The sequence below is a fragment of the Phacochoerus africanus genome, chromosome X, assembly GCF_016906955.1.
Source record: "Phacochoerus africanus isolate WHEZ1 chromosome X, ROS_Pafr_v1, whole genome shotgun sequence".
NCBI classification, from domain to species: domain Eukaryota; kingdom Metazoa; phylum Chordata; class Mammalia; order Artiodactyla; family Suidae; genus Phacochoerus; species Phacochoerus africanus.
In genome coordinates, this window is record NC_062560.1 from 12741639 (window position 1) to 12754401 (window position 12763).

A 12763-nucleotide genomic window follows, 5' to 3' on the forward strand; every position below is an offset into this window, starting at 1 on the left:
GAGGTGATACCTCATTGCAGTCTTAATTTGCATTTCTCTAACAATTAGCGATGTTGAACATCTTTTCATTGTGCTTTTGGCCATCTTTTTGTCTTTGGAAAAATGTCTTTGTCTTTGGAAAAATACCTTTTGTCTTTGGAGAAATGTCTGTTTAGACCTTCTGATCATTTTTTGATTTGGTCATTTGTGGATTTTTTGATATAAATCTGCTCTAAACTTCATGATTTCTTCCAACTTTAGGCTTGCTTTGTTCTTTTTTCTCTAGTTGCTTTGGGTACAAGGTTGGGTTGTTTTATTTTATTTCATCTTTTTTTTTTAAGGGTCACACTCGTAGCATATGGAATTTCCCAGGCTAGGACATCTAATTGGAGCTGTAGCTGCCAGCCTGCACCACAGCCACGGTAATGCCAGATCTGAGCTGCGTCTGTGACCTACACCACAGCTTATGGCAATTCTGGATCCTTAACCCACTGTGTGATGCCAGGGGTCAAACCTGCATCCTCAAGGTTACTGATAAGAATCATTACTGCTGAGTCATGATGGGAACTCCAAGACTGTTTATTTCATTTATTTATATATTTATTTATTTATTTTTGTCTTTTTGCCTTTTTTAGGGCTGCTCCCACGGCATATGGAGGTTCCCAGGCTAGGGGTCTAATCAGAGCCGTAGCCACTGGCCTACGCCAGAGCCACAGCAACACAGGATCTGAGCCGTGTCTGTAACCTACACCACAGCTCACAGCAACGCTGGATCCTTAACCCACTGAGCAAAGCCAGGGATCAGACCTGCAACCTCATGGTTCCTAGTCAGATTCATTAACCACTGAGGCACAATGGGAACTCCAAGATCGTTTATTTTAGATTGTTGTTTCCTGAGGTTAAGATTGTATTGCTATAAAGTTCTCTCTTAGAACTGCTTGTGCCATATCCTTTGGGTTTTGGATTGTTGTGTTTTTGTTCTCCTCTGTCTCTGGGTATTTCTGTTGAGCACCATATTGTTTAGTCTCCACGTGTTTGTGTTGCAGTTGATTTCTAATCTTGTAGTGTTGTGATCAGAAAAGATGCTTGGTATGATTTCAATTTTCTTAAATTTATTGAGGCTTGATTTGTGGCCCAAGATGTCTATCCTGAAGAATATTGCATGTGTGCTTGAGAAGAATTCTGCTGCTTTTGGGTGGAGTGTTCTAGAAATATCAATTAAATCCATCTGGACGGAGTTCCCGTCATGGCTCAGTGGTTAACGAATGTGACTAGGAACCATGAGGTTGCAGGTTCCATCCCTGACCTTGCTCAGTGGGTGAAGGATCCGGCATTGCCGTGGGCTGTGGTGTAGGTCACAGATGCGGCTCGGATCCTGCGTTGCTGTGGCTCTGGTGTAGGCCAGCGGCTACAGCTCCGATTCGACCCCTAGCCTGGGAACCTCCATATGCCGCGGGAGCGGCCCAAGAAATGGCAGAAAGACCAAAAAAAAAAAATCCATCTGGTCTAATGCCTCATTTAAGGCCTGTGCTTCCTTATTTTTCTGTCTGGATGATCTGTCCATTTCTGTAAGTGGAATGTTAAAGACCCCACTCTTGGGTTACTGTCAGTTTCTCCTCTCATGGCTGTTAGCTGTTACTTTATATCCTGAAGTGCTCCTGTGTTGGGTGTGTATACATTTACAATTGTTGGATTTGTTTTTGTAGGTCTTTTTTCTTCCCTTCATCTTTTGTTCTCTGTCTTTAGTATTGTGTTTGAGTTGCTTTTTGTCCTTTATGTGTCAATCTATTGTAGATTTTTGGTTGTGGTCATCATGAAGTTTTGATACAGCAGTTTATGCGTATATACAAGTTGCTGGTCTCTTAATTTCAAATCAATCTCCAATATCCTGCATTTGTACTCTTCTCAGGATTGGTTTTGATGTCATATTTGTGTGAGGATGATTTCCTACCTTTACTGTATGTTCGTCTTTACCAGTGAGCGTTCCCATTCATTATTTTCTTGCTTCTAGTTGTATCCTTTTCTTTTCCGCCTGGAGAAGTTATTCTTGCATTTATTGTAAAGCTGGTTTGGTAATGTTGAATTCTTTTAGCTTTTGTTTGTCTATATAGCTTTTGATTTCTCTGTCAGATCTGAACAAGAGCCTTCCTAGGTAGAGTATTTGTGATTGTATGTTTTTTCATTTCGTCACTTTAAATATATCTTGCCATTCCCTTCTGCCTGCAGAGTTTTATGGAAAATCAACTCATAACCTTATGGGGATTCCTTTGTATATCATTTGTTGTTTTTCTCTTGTTTTTAGTATTTTCTCTTTGCCTTTAATCTTTGTCTTTTTAGGGCCGCAGCGACGGCATATGGAAGTTGCCAGGCTAGGGGTTCAATCAGAGCTATAGCCCCTGGCCTATGGCAGAGCCACGGCAACACAGGATCCGAGCCATGTCTGTGACCTACACCATAGCCCACAGCAACGCCAGATCCTTCACCCACTGAGCAAGGCCAGGGATTGAACCCACGTCTGGCTAGTTGGGTTCATTAACTGCTGAGCCACATGGGAACTCCTAATCTTTGTCGTTTTGATATGTGTGTTCCTTGGTGTGTTCTTCCTTGGGTTTATACCTTATGGACTCTGCCCTTCCTCAACTTCAGTGAGTGTTTCTTTACCATGTTATTGAAGTTTTTGGCTGTTATCTCTTCCAGTATTTTATCAGGCCCTTTCCCTCTCTTCTTCTGGGACTCCTATAATGCAAATGTTGGTGCATTTAAGGTTGTCCCAGAAGTTTCTGAGTCTGTCCTCAGTTCTTTTCATGCATTTTCCTTTATTCAGCTCCACAGCAGTGACTTCCACCAGTCTCTCTTCCTGCCTATTTGTTTTTCTGCCTCATTTATTCTCCTGTTGATTCCTTTTAGTGTATTTTTCATTTCAGCTACTGAATTATTCAGTCCTGTTTATTTGTTTTTTAAACCTTCTACGTATTTTTTAAACATTTTTTGGTACCTTCTTGGTGTGCCCCTCCATTCTTTTTCCAAAATCGTGCATCATCTTTAATGACTCTGAATTCTTTTGCAGGTAGATTGCCTATCTCCACTTGACTTAGTTGTACTGGGGTTTTATCTTGTTGCTTGGTCTGAAACATATTACTCTTCTCTCTCATTTTGTCTAACTTTGTGTTTGTGATCTACTTTTTGCAGGCTGTAGGATTGTAGTTCCTCTTTTTTCTGGTGTCTGCCCTCTGGTGGGTGAAGTGGGTCCAGGGGCTTGTGGAGGCTTTCTGATGGGAGGGACAAGTGCCTGGTAGGTGGACCTGGGTCTTGTCTCTCTGGTGGGCAGTGCTGTATCACGGTGTGTTTACAGGCACCTGTGTGTGGTCTTAGGAGGAGTTTAGACAGCCTTTCCGCTGATGGGCAGGGCTGTGTTTCCATCCTGTTGCTTGTTTGGCCAGAGGTATCCCAGCACAGGAGCCTGCAGGCTGTTGGGTGGGGCCAGGTCTTAGCACCAAAAGTGGTGACCTCTGGGAGAGCTCACACCCGTGAATAGTCCTTGGGGCTTTGGCCTCCACCGTGCCTGTGAGCCACAGGCAACCCCCGCCTCCCCAGGAGATCCTCCGAGACCCACAGGTAGGTCTGGCCCAGGCTTCTCTGGAGTCACTGCCTTGCCCTGGGTCCCAGTGCACATGAAACCATGTTTGTACCCTCCTAGAGCGGAGTCTCAGTTTCCCCCAGTCCTGTGGAGCTCCTATAATCTTTCTCCACTGGCCTGCAAAGCCAAATGCTCTGGTGACACCTCCTCCTGATGTCAGAGCCTCAGGCTAGGTAGCCTGACACGGGGATCAGAACTCGTATTCCTGTGAGAGCACTTCGTCTCATTGCACCTTCTTTGTCTTTGGATGTAAAATACCTTTTTTGGTCGGTTCTAGTCTTTTTAGTCGATGGGTGTTGAGTAGTTAGTTGTGATTTTGGTGTTTTTGTGAGAGGAGGTCAGCTCAAGTCCTTCTCCTCCGCCATCTCATCCCCTTCCTTTGTGATGTCCAAGCCGAAGACATAATAAACTTCCATGAAACTTAGGGAAGACTGACCGAAAGAGAGTGATGAATCGACAAGATCTGGGCAATCTTTTTCTTGCCTTGGTGCTTAATCTGGTCTCACTTGCTCATAAGATGCTTTGTGCAGAGGGACGGCATCTGCTTTCTGCCTGGACCCTGAGAGCCATTGGCAGATGCACAGATTGAATTGGAACTCAGCGCAATATTGACGGGTTTCGGTAGAGCATTCCTTCTCTGCCTCTGTATGGAAGAGGGCGGAGAGGCGGGCTTTCAAGTTAATTTGAGAATTAGAAAGGATTCTGTTACGTGGAGTATGATTTGAGAGTAGTAAAATAGGCATTTATATGCATTAATTGTGTTTTGAAATTTGTGAGTCAGAATTGCTCATAGTTCTTTTGATAGAATAAATTCAATATTGTGTGCATACAAAGCAAAGGAAGAACAATATGAAACCGCTTGAGCTACTTTTGTGAATTAAATGAGAAAACTCGGGGTTGGTAATGACCAGGCTTTTTTGCCCGCTTAGGCATAACTGAGCCATCTCCTGAGCTGGTGATTTTCCAGAAAGAATTAAAGAAAGCAGAAAATGCTATCGTGCTTGAGCATAAGGAGTTTGAAACCCACAAGCAAGCTCTTCAAAAACAGCTGCAAAGCGAAGTGAGTATCTCTCCTCGGGCCCAGGGGTCAGGCCAGTCCGCTGCTTGGGTGTGTGAACTTGATGCACACCACACCAGTGTAAATAAGATTCTTTCTTACATCGGCGATCCCCCAAGATGCTAAAGGTCTCGTTTCCATCCGAGAGGATGCTCTAGTGATTGTGTGACTTGATATTCGTAATAGTCGCGAAATCCAAAGGCAAGCAGACACAGCTAAAGACAAAATTCCCCAGGTCCTGATGCTGTTCACAGTAGCAGTGTCTCACCTCTCACCCCGTGCCTTGGAAATACTGCTTCCCTCTCTGGAGCTTGCCCGGGCCCTGGAGTAGCTGCTCGGATATGGGCGCAGGAGGAGGTGGACACTTGTGTGGTCTGTTGTTACTTTATAGGGACCACATGGGTTATGGGCTGTAAAGCTGCTCAGAATTGACCAAGCAAACAAAGGGAGTAAGCCCAGTATGAGAACTGTTCCTTCGAAGTGAGCTGTGATGGGTTTCGAGTTGATTTCTTTCCCTTCTCTAAATCTCTGCAGATTGAGCATTCCGCCCAGCTGAAGGCCCAGATACTGGATTACGATGCTTCTGTCAAGAGGTTAACTATGCAGGTTACTGACTTAAAGTTGCAGCTTAAACAAACTGAGACAGGTTAGAGACATTTTTATCCTAAAAGTGTGTTGTGCCTGAAACTTCTGACATTTGTGCAAATGTAAGGTTTATTACTCACTGAATTCATAGTAATTCTCATAGTAGGGAATAAGCTATAGAAACAGCTGCTCTCTTAGAAGTCAAACTGCCTGTCCATTTCAGGGGTACCAGTCAGGTTGTCACGTAGAGTGACTTCTCACAGGTGCCCCACGCATGGGAGAGTCTCATTCCCCAAATAGGAAGGGTGTGGTGGTGATGCAGAGGTCCCCAAATTCACTCTGGACCTAGGCTTGCTTGCTTTCTGTCTTTTAAAATTTATTGAAGTATAGTTGATTTATAATGTTGTGTTAATATCTGCTATACAGCGAAGTAGCTCAGTTTTACATACATATTCTTTCTCGTATTCTTTTCCATTGTGGATTATCACAGGGTATTAAATACTAAATCCCTGTTGCTGTACAGTAGGACCTGGTTGTTTATCCGTCCCATATGTAATAGTTTGCCTCTGGACCTAGGGGGTTTCCTTTTTTATTTGTCATCCTGACAGTAAGATCAACCTACTCTTCAGTGGTGGTAGACACTCCTTGATAAACGCATGCATCCGCTGGAAAGGCAGGGTGGCCTGGCAAAAAGAGCACTGCTACTGGAATTGGAAAATTGGTTTTGGTCCCCAATTTTGAAGTTGGTTGTTGGGCCTCAGACATGTTCCTTTTAACTTCCTTGGGCCTCCGTTTCCCCCTTTGTAGCGAGCATGATAATACCTCCTGGGCTGTGGAGGATGGAGGGGAAATGGGACGGGCTGCAGTACAGTGCCCAGTGCATACAAACCCTCGGGCAGTGGGCCCTGCTATCGTTTTATTCCTGGGTCTCCAGTGGATGGATGCTGCTGCCCCTCCTACTTCTCCCAGGTCTGCCACAGCCTGTATGCTTTGTTTAGCTGCTTTCACGCTCGGCTCAAGTTTCCCTGTGTTCATGGTTCTGAGCCTTCCTTGGTTCCCATTTACACTTCTCCTCCTCAGGCCCTTGGCCCCTTGTCCCCACGCCACTTTGATTTCTGTCACTTTATCATCTCTGCTCTTTTCTTTCCTCATTTTCTCTCCATACCTTGGCGTTTGCCAAACTGCCCACAGCTGAAACCACAGTGAGCTCCTCTTCTGAGGAATAGTTTAATAAGGATGGAAGTTTTTCGAACGCCCACATCGCAAGCATCTGTCCTGTGGCATCATTGGGGTGGCGTTGGCAGGACAGGAGCGGTCACGTGTGCTGGCTTTGCACTGGGCCAGCCCAGTGACTCTACACCTTGCTAAGCATGGCACTTAGCCTCAGTTAGTCACAGCCTCCATCTGTGACATGGGAGCAGTGAGAGTTCTGGGCCCACAGTGGTGCCAGGATCACATGTTCTCATTCTCTTATCTCAGCCTCAGGTCGTCTGCTGTGGCTTTGGCCACAGTCCCAGGGGTTCGGGGGCAGCACCCTGGGGTGAAACACATTCATTGCTTTGCAGTCAGTGTATGAACATTCATGCTGGGTGGGAAAAATAAAGGTTATAAATGGTTTTATGTCAGCTCAGGTCAGTGCTTTTTAGCCACCAGACTTCACATCTGGTTAGGCTTTGCCCGGAAATAAATCGTGAGTACCTTCTCAGTTCTCAGAGCTTTTTGGACTTGACGATTGTGGGTAATAGATTGTGAGATAATACCATGCATTACAAAAGAAGGCCTAGGAAGCAGTAGCTGTTCTTGAGAAATGTTAATAACTGCTGTTAGGACAGTGGTGGTTTCAGAAGCTGTTTATGTGCAAGTCTGTCCTTATTAAAATCCCAAGGATTTTTTGAAAGAGAAAAGTCTCAGCACATATCAGTTGGGTTCTCTGCCTTTCCCCCTCATGTCTCTCACCCTGTGTCTGCTCGTCACCCACAGCCTTGGAGAATGAAGTGTACCGCAACCCAAAGCCATCTCTGCTCAGTCGCTCCGTCAGCAGGTTAATGGGCGGCAAGATGGGGCCCCTGGATGGTGACATAAGCGGGGATTTCTTGAAAAACCCTCTGAGACAGGACGAGCTGCTGGCAGGCACAGTTACACCTTGGATCCCAAGTTACCCCAGTGCAAGCCCAGAGGGCAGTTCCCCTGATTCTGACCTGGAATTTGTAGCTAGCACCAAGGCTCGGGTGAGAGAGCTGGAGCAAGAGGCCGAGCGCTTGGAAAAAGCTTTCCAGAACTATCATCAAAGGGTCAGTCAGTGCCCCGCCAAGAGCCCACTGGAAGCCAGGAGCCCACCCCTGCTGCACCTGCTGGGGAATCTCAAGAACATCTTTCCAAGTGCCCCCGACAGGGGTGTTTTTCCCAAGGACCGAGCCGCCTCTCAGCAGCCTCAGATGAGCGAGCGGCGAAAGGACAAGAGCGAGGTGTCCGAGGTGACCAGCAGCGCGGCCTGCAGGTCACGCAAGGCTGAGGCCTCCAGACGCCTCTCCTCCACTCCCGTCCCCAGAGCGAGGAGAAGCCTTGATGGTGAGATGTTCCTGGAAGGTAAGCTCCTGCTCAGGGTGCAGATAGGTTGGTGCCCCGGGGACCTGTCCTCTGAGAGGGCAGCCAAGACAGCAGAAGGCCATGGGAGCTGGCAGCCTTCCCTCTACCTGCGGGCTCCCGGGGAGCCCAGCATCTCCCCCGCGTTACGTTGGGGTGGAGGCAGTGGAATGGAGCATCGCATGCAGCATTTGCTTGGCACGAAGCGGTGTTCACAGAGTGACCATGACTTTTCCTTTGCTGCTGGTTAGTTTTATGTGTTTCCCATTGCCACTGCAGTGGCATTTGAGTGCCTGAATTGGTAGTTGTTTTTTTTTTTTTTCCCCTTTTTTGGCTACCCCACAGCATGTGGGGTTCCTGGGCCAGGGATTAGGTCTGAGCCACAGTGGCTCCTTAACCCACTGTGCCTGGCTGGGAATCAAACCTGCGTCCGAGTGCTCCCAAGACACTGCCCATCCTACTGCACCGCAGTGGGAACTCCCTAAATTGTTAGTTTCGTGGATCATTTACACATCATTCTTGGCTGTTTGCAAGGTTGACAGCATTCCTTTTCAGATTAATAGAAACCCCATTGCTGTCCTCTCCACACCGTCTATAACATTCTCAGCCTGGTGCCTCCTGCTTCGTAGGTTTGGGCTTGTCCCGTGCCGACAGAACGCCGCAGCCTTCACCTGCTGAGTCCTGGCACAGCCTCTCCGTGCACTCACGTTCCAGCCCAGCAGAGCTGAAGACCAGGTAACCACTGCGCTCTTAGGCACCTGCCGTCTCAGCCATGGCTGGTGTGTGGGGTTTTAGGTGGTGTTAAAGACTGTGTGGCAGTATGGAATTTGCAGTCGCATCATAGGATGTGTGATTTTGAGAATCATCTGAATTACCCGAGGGGAGACAAGACTCCTTTTGGCAAACTAGCAATGCTACTTGTTGGCTAAATTTGATGTCTAGAATGTATACTATGGTATTAATAAGCATCTTTGAGTTTCATGAGCAGATTTGCTTTATGAAGGTAAACACGTACTAAATCTGCAAAAGCATACAAATTCAGTTTAAACTTAAAAGTTTCACACATCATTAAAAACTCATTGACAAATATTTTGACATTTAAATATAAGCAAATAAGGTTGCACTTGGTAAATCACGGAGATAAACCCCATCCAAAGTGGTAGTGGGCCCTAGGATATAGGGCCGAGGCAGGGTGGCGTGGGTGTGTTGAGAAGCTCAGCAGTGGGCAGCCCAGGCTGGGATTGGAGTCACGTGTGGGACCCCTGCCTGTTGCCCAGTCCCTGAGGTGGGAGATTCCGACTCCCTCATTCTGGGCTCTAGCCTGGGCATCTGTGTGTTGATGCAGTTCTGCAGAGTTGCAGATGGCCCCATGGGCCTGTCGTGGTCCTCAAGTGTGTAATGTTGTGTTATATCGCTGCTGTGGAGAGAGAGGACACGGGGGCCAAGCTAGGGCGCTACGGTGCACAAGGGCTACTAGCGGTACGTCTTCAGCTGGCTCGTTGCTAAAGCTGTGCGGAGCTTGGTTTTTGTCCACAAATGTTTTCTAGGTGTTAACAATTCTTCTGAGGCGCAGCAGTGAGAGGGCAGCGTTATTCTTCCTTAGGGGTGGTAGCACCTGCCTTGAGGCACGGGCCCGGGCAGTTTGGAGGACTACCAGAGTTAAGGTGCTGTGACTCTTGGGAACGAGGCCTGGCATGTGGAGTGCGCCCACTGCAGTAGTCCTTACTCGCTGTGAGTCAGGGAACAATGAATTTTCCAAAGCGTTTGCTCGAGTCACAAAAAGCTTTTTCATCACCCTCCACTCTTTTGTTTTATGTTATTAAAGCTTCACATTCTTGAATTTTATTCTTCCAATACAGTCTTTATCAAAGACAAATGGAACTTGAGAAAAACCAATTTGCAAATTCGGACAAGCCAGCTTTTAAGGATAATGAGGAATTTGAACCATCATTTGAATGTGAGTTTAAATATGAATGCTTGTTTTTGTAAGTTTAAAATATTGGAAGTTTAGTTTTGGTGAAACATGTTTGTTGTTATAAAAGCCAAAGCAGGAGTTCCCATTGTGGCTCAGCAGTAAGGAACCCGGCTAGTCTCAATGAGGATGCAGGTTCAGTCCCTGGGTTAGGATTAAGTGGGTTAAGGATCCCGCGTTGCTGTGGCTGTGGTGTAGGCTGGCAGCTATAGCTCTGATTTGACCCCCAGCCTGGGAACTTCCATGTGCTGCTCCTGCAGTCCTAAAGTGATAAAAAAATAAAAGGCAAAAGCAGTTATAAATTAGGACATTTCGATTTTGTGATAAAACTACAAGTACAGGAGTTCCCATCTTGGCGCAGTGGTTAACGAATCTGACTAGGAACCATGAGGTTGCGGGTTCGGTCCCTGCCCTTGCTCAGTGGGTTAACGATCCAGCGTGGCCGTGAGCTGTGGTGTAGGTTGCAGACGCGGCTCGGATCCCGCGTTGCTGTGGCTCTGGCATAGGCTCCGATTCGACCCCTAGCCTGGGAACCTCCATATGCTGCGGGAGCGGCCCAAGAAATAGCAAAAAAAGACAAAAACAAACAAACAAACAAAAAAAACTACAAGTACAGATATAGTGCCTTATTTTTGTATCACAAAGATTTTCAAGTTCTGAGTTCCATTTATTAAAAATTTGGGGATAACCGATTTCAAAGTTCCAGCTAAGCCCAGAAGTGAATCCTTAATTTATGAAGTTTAGGATTGGCCCAGATTTAAAATAAATGACTTCTTAAAATTTGCCTTTTTATGGAATATGAAGATACCATTTTTCTTGGAATTATGTTGTTTCCATCAATTGTCGCAGATTTAGAAAACCCTTTGTTAGTTACAGAACGGAGGTACAGCATGGAGCTTAAGGGTCTGAGAACTGGTGGACTGGCGTGGCCCTGCCTTAGACTGCTCTGTCTCAGGGCCGGCTGCTTCGGTATAAAATAGAAATTGAGGGTCGACCAGCTCTCAGGTACTTTCTGGCTTGGCAAGTCTCTCTCTCACTTTCTTGTTTTTGTTTTGGGTTATAGAAGTTTTATTCGTAAAAGCCCCAAATTTGAAACAACCCAGATCCCCTTCCGTTAGTGGGTGGTTAAACAAAGGATGTTAAGTCCCCACCATGAACTTCCACTCCACAAGTAGATGGAACAGTGTTGATATGCAACAGTTTGCATGGGTCTCCACGGAATGGTTTCATGAGAAAAAGCCATCCCACAGAGACATACTGTACTAGTTAGTTTGTGTAACAGTTCTTCTTTTATTGAAGTATCGTTGCTGTACAGTATTACGTAAGTTACAGGTGAACAGTATCGTAAGCCAGTTTTTAAAGGCTGTACTCCATATGTAGTGATGATGGAGTATTGGCTGTATTTCCCATGTTTTATTTATAATTTTTGCCTTCATGAACATCATCCTCAAGTCTGAATGTGTAATGTTTGAACAGGTAAACAAGAGGGCTTAGTATATTTTGCCAAAGTCTTTGTAACCCACTTGATTAATTTTGTTAAATCGTTAATATTTAAATAAAATACAAATGATTATCAGCACACCCACTGGGTGAATTCTTCTGTCACTGAGTAACACATGGAATTTGTAAATGAACCTCCTAAGAAGGTTTGAGAAGCAAGTGCACGGGCAAGGGGCTAGGGTGGCTCCCTGGAATCCTGTAAGGAAAGGGCTGGCCCAGTTGCTTTGGCTGAAACTTGAGCGCTGGGTGAGGAGTTAGCCTACCCTCCCTTCTCCTGCCACTGTGTGCAGTTAAGGGGCCCTTTCTTTGTGCCTCGTGCAGATGCGGGGAACACGCCCAGGCAGTTTGAGATGGACGGCCTCCTTCCCGCTGGCGACATGCCTCACATGGACGGTGCCGCAGCCGCTCTGCCCACCAGGGCTGTCTCCTGTCACTACCCCCGTAAGTTTTGCTTTGTCTTAACTAACAAGATACATTAATTAATTCATACTACTCATATTATTTTTCTTCCTCCCTGCTTCCTTCGTGCCTTAAAAAATTGGGACAGTGGAGTTCCCGTTGGGGCTCAAACCCAGTTACTATCCATGAGGACACAGGTTCAATCCCTGGCCTCAGTGAGTTAAGAATCTGGCGTTGCCATGAGCTGTGGTCTAGGTCTCAGATATGGTTCAGATTTGGTGTTATTGTGGCTGTGGTATAGGCCAGCAGCTGCAGCTCTGGCTTGAACTCTAATCTGGGGATTTGCATATGCTACACCTGCGACCCTAAAAAAAGAAAAAAAAAATGAGGACAGTAACAGCTTGATATTTCAGTCTCCAGAAGAGCTGCTGGTGTTGGAGGGACCCTGGGATTTCTCTTGCCTGGCCCTCCTTCGCTCTCCCCTGCTCTTCTCTGCATCCCCACTTCCCCCGAGGCGTGTGGAGGGGGAAGTCGAAGCTTTGTGCCAGGACTGGGCCCACAGCCGGGTCCTTTTCTCCTTGGCCCAAAGTGTTGAAGCCTCATACTGAGTGAAACCACCTTCTGGTCCTTTCCCAACACTGGGAGAACATCATCCCCCAAACCTCTGCAAAGCCTCTCGTGAGCAGTTTCTTGGTTGAAGTCACAGTACTCAGGAATATGAGGAATTGCTGGCAGAGGCAAGAGATTTTCCTGATTTCAGAGTAAGTCTTTCTGCAAAGCCCTCATTCAGTGCAACTTGATCAAGAGCTTTTCTATGCTGGGCACCTTGGTGGGGCCTGGGCATCCAGCAGTGAACCACGGCAAGCCCCTGCTTCACGGAGCTTCTGGTGGGAGAGTCAGTCAGCAGACTGTCTCCAGGGACCTCCGACGGGCTGGGTACTGAGTCAGGATGGCGGCTTCCTGGCACAGCTGGGAATAAAAAGAGTAGACTATGGGAAACCACGTTAGATAGCTGTTCTGCCTCTGAGGTGGAAGGCAGATTATAACAATG

At 46.6% G+C, this 12763-nt stretch overlaps 1 protein-coding gene across 7 annotated transcripts in view; it reads left to right on the forward strand.

The window, feature by feature from the left end:
• OFD1 (OFD1 centriole and centriolar satellite protein) overlaps positions 1-12763 on the forward strand; it is an 89193-nt gene that overhangs the window by 73208 nt on the left and 3222 nt on the right. For 6 of the 7 annotated variants that reach the window (XM_047765122.1, XM_047765123.1, XM_047765125.1 and 3 more), the window contains 6 exons: positions 4546-4676; positions 5208-5319; positions 7239-7844; positions 8471-8576; positions 9701-9798; positions 11635-11754. In XM_047765122.1, the coding sequence (XP_047621078.1) occupies positions 4546-4676; positions 5208-5319; positions 7239-7844; positions 8471-8576; positions 9701-9798; positions 11635-11754 (1173 nt within the window). The remainder of the gene's footprint in view (positions 1-4545; positions 4677-5207; positions 5320-7238; positions 7845-8470; positions 8577-9700; positions 9799-11634; positions 11755-12763) is intronic. The other variant, XM_047765126.1, reaches the window with a different exon arrangement.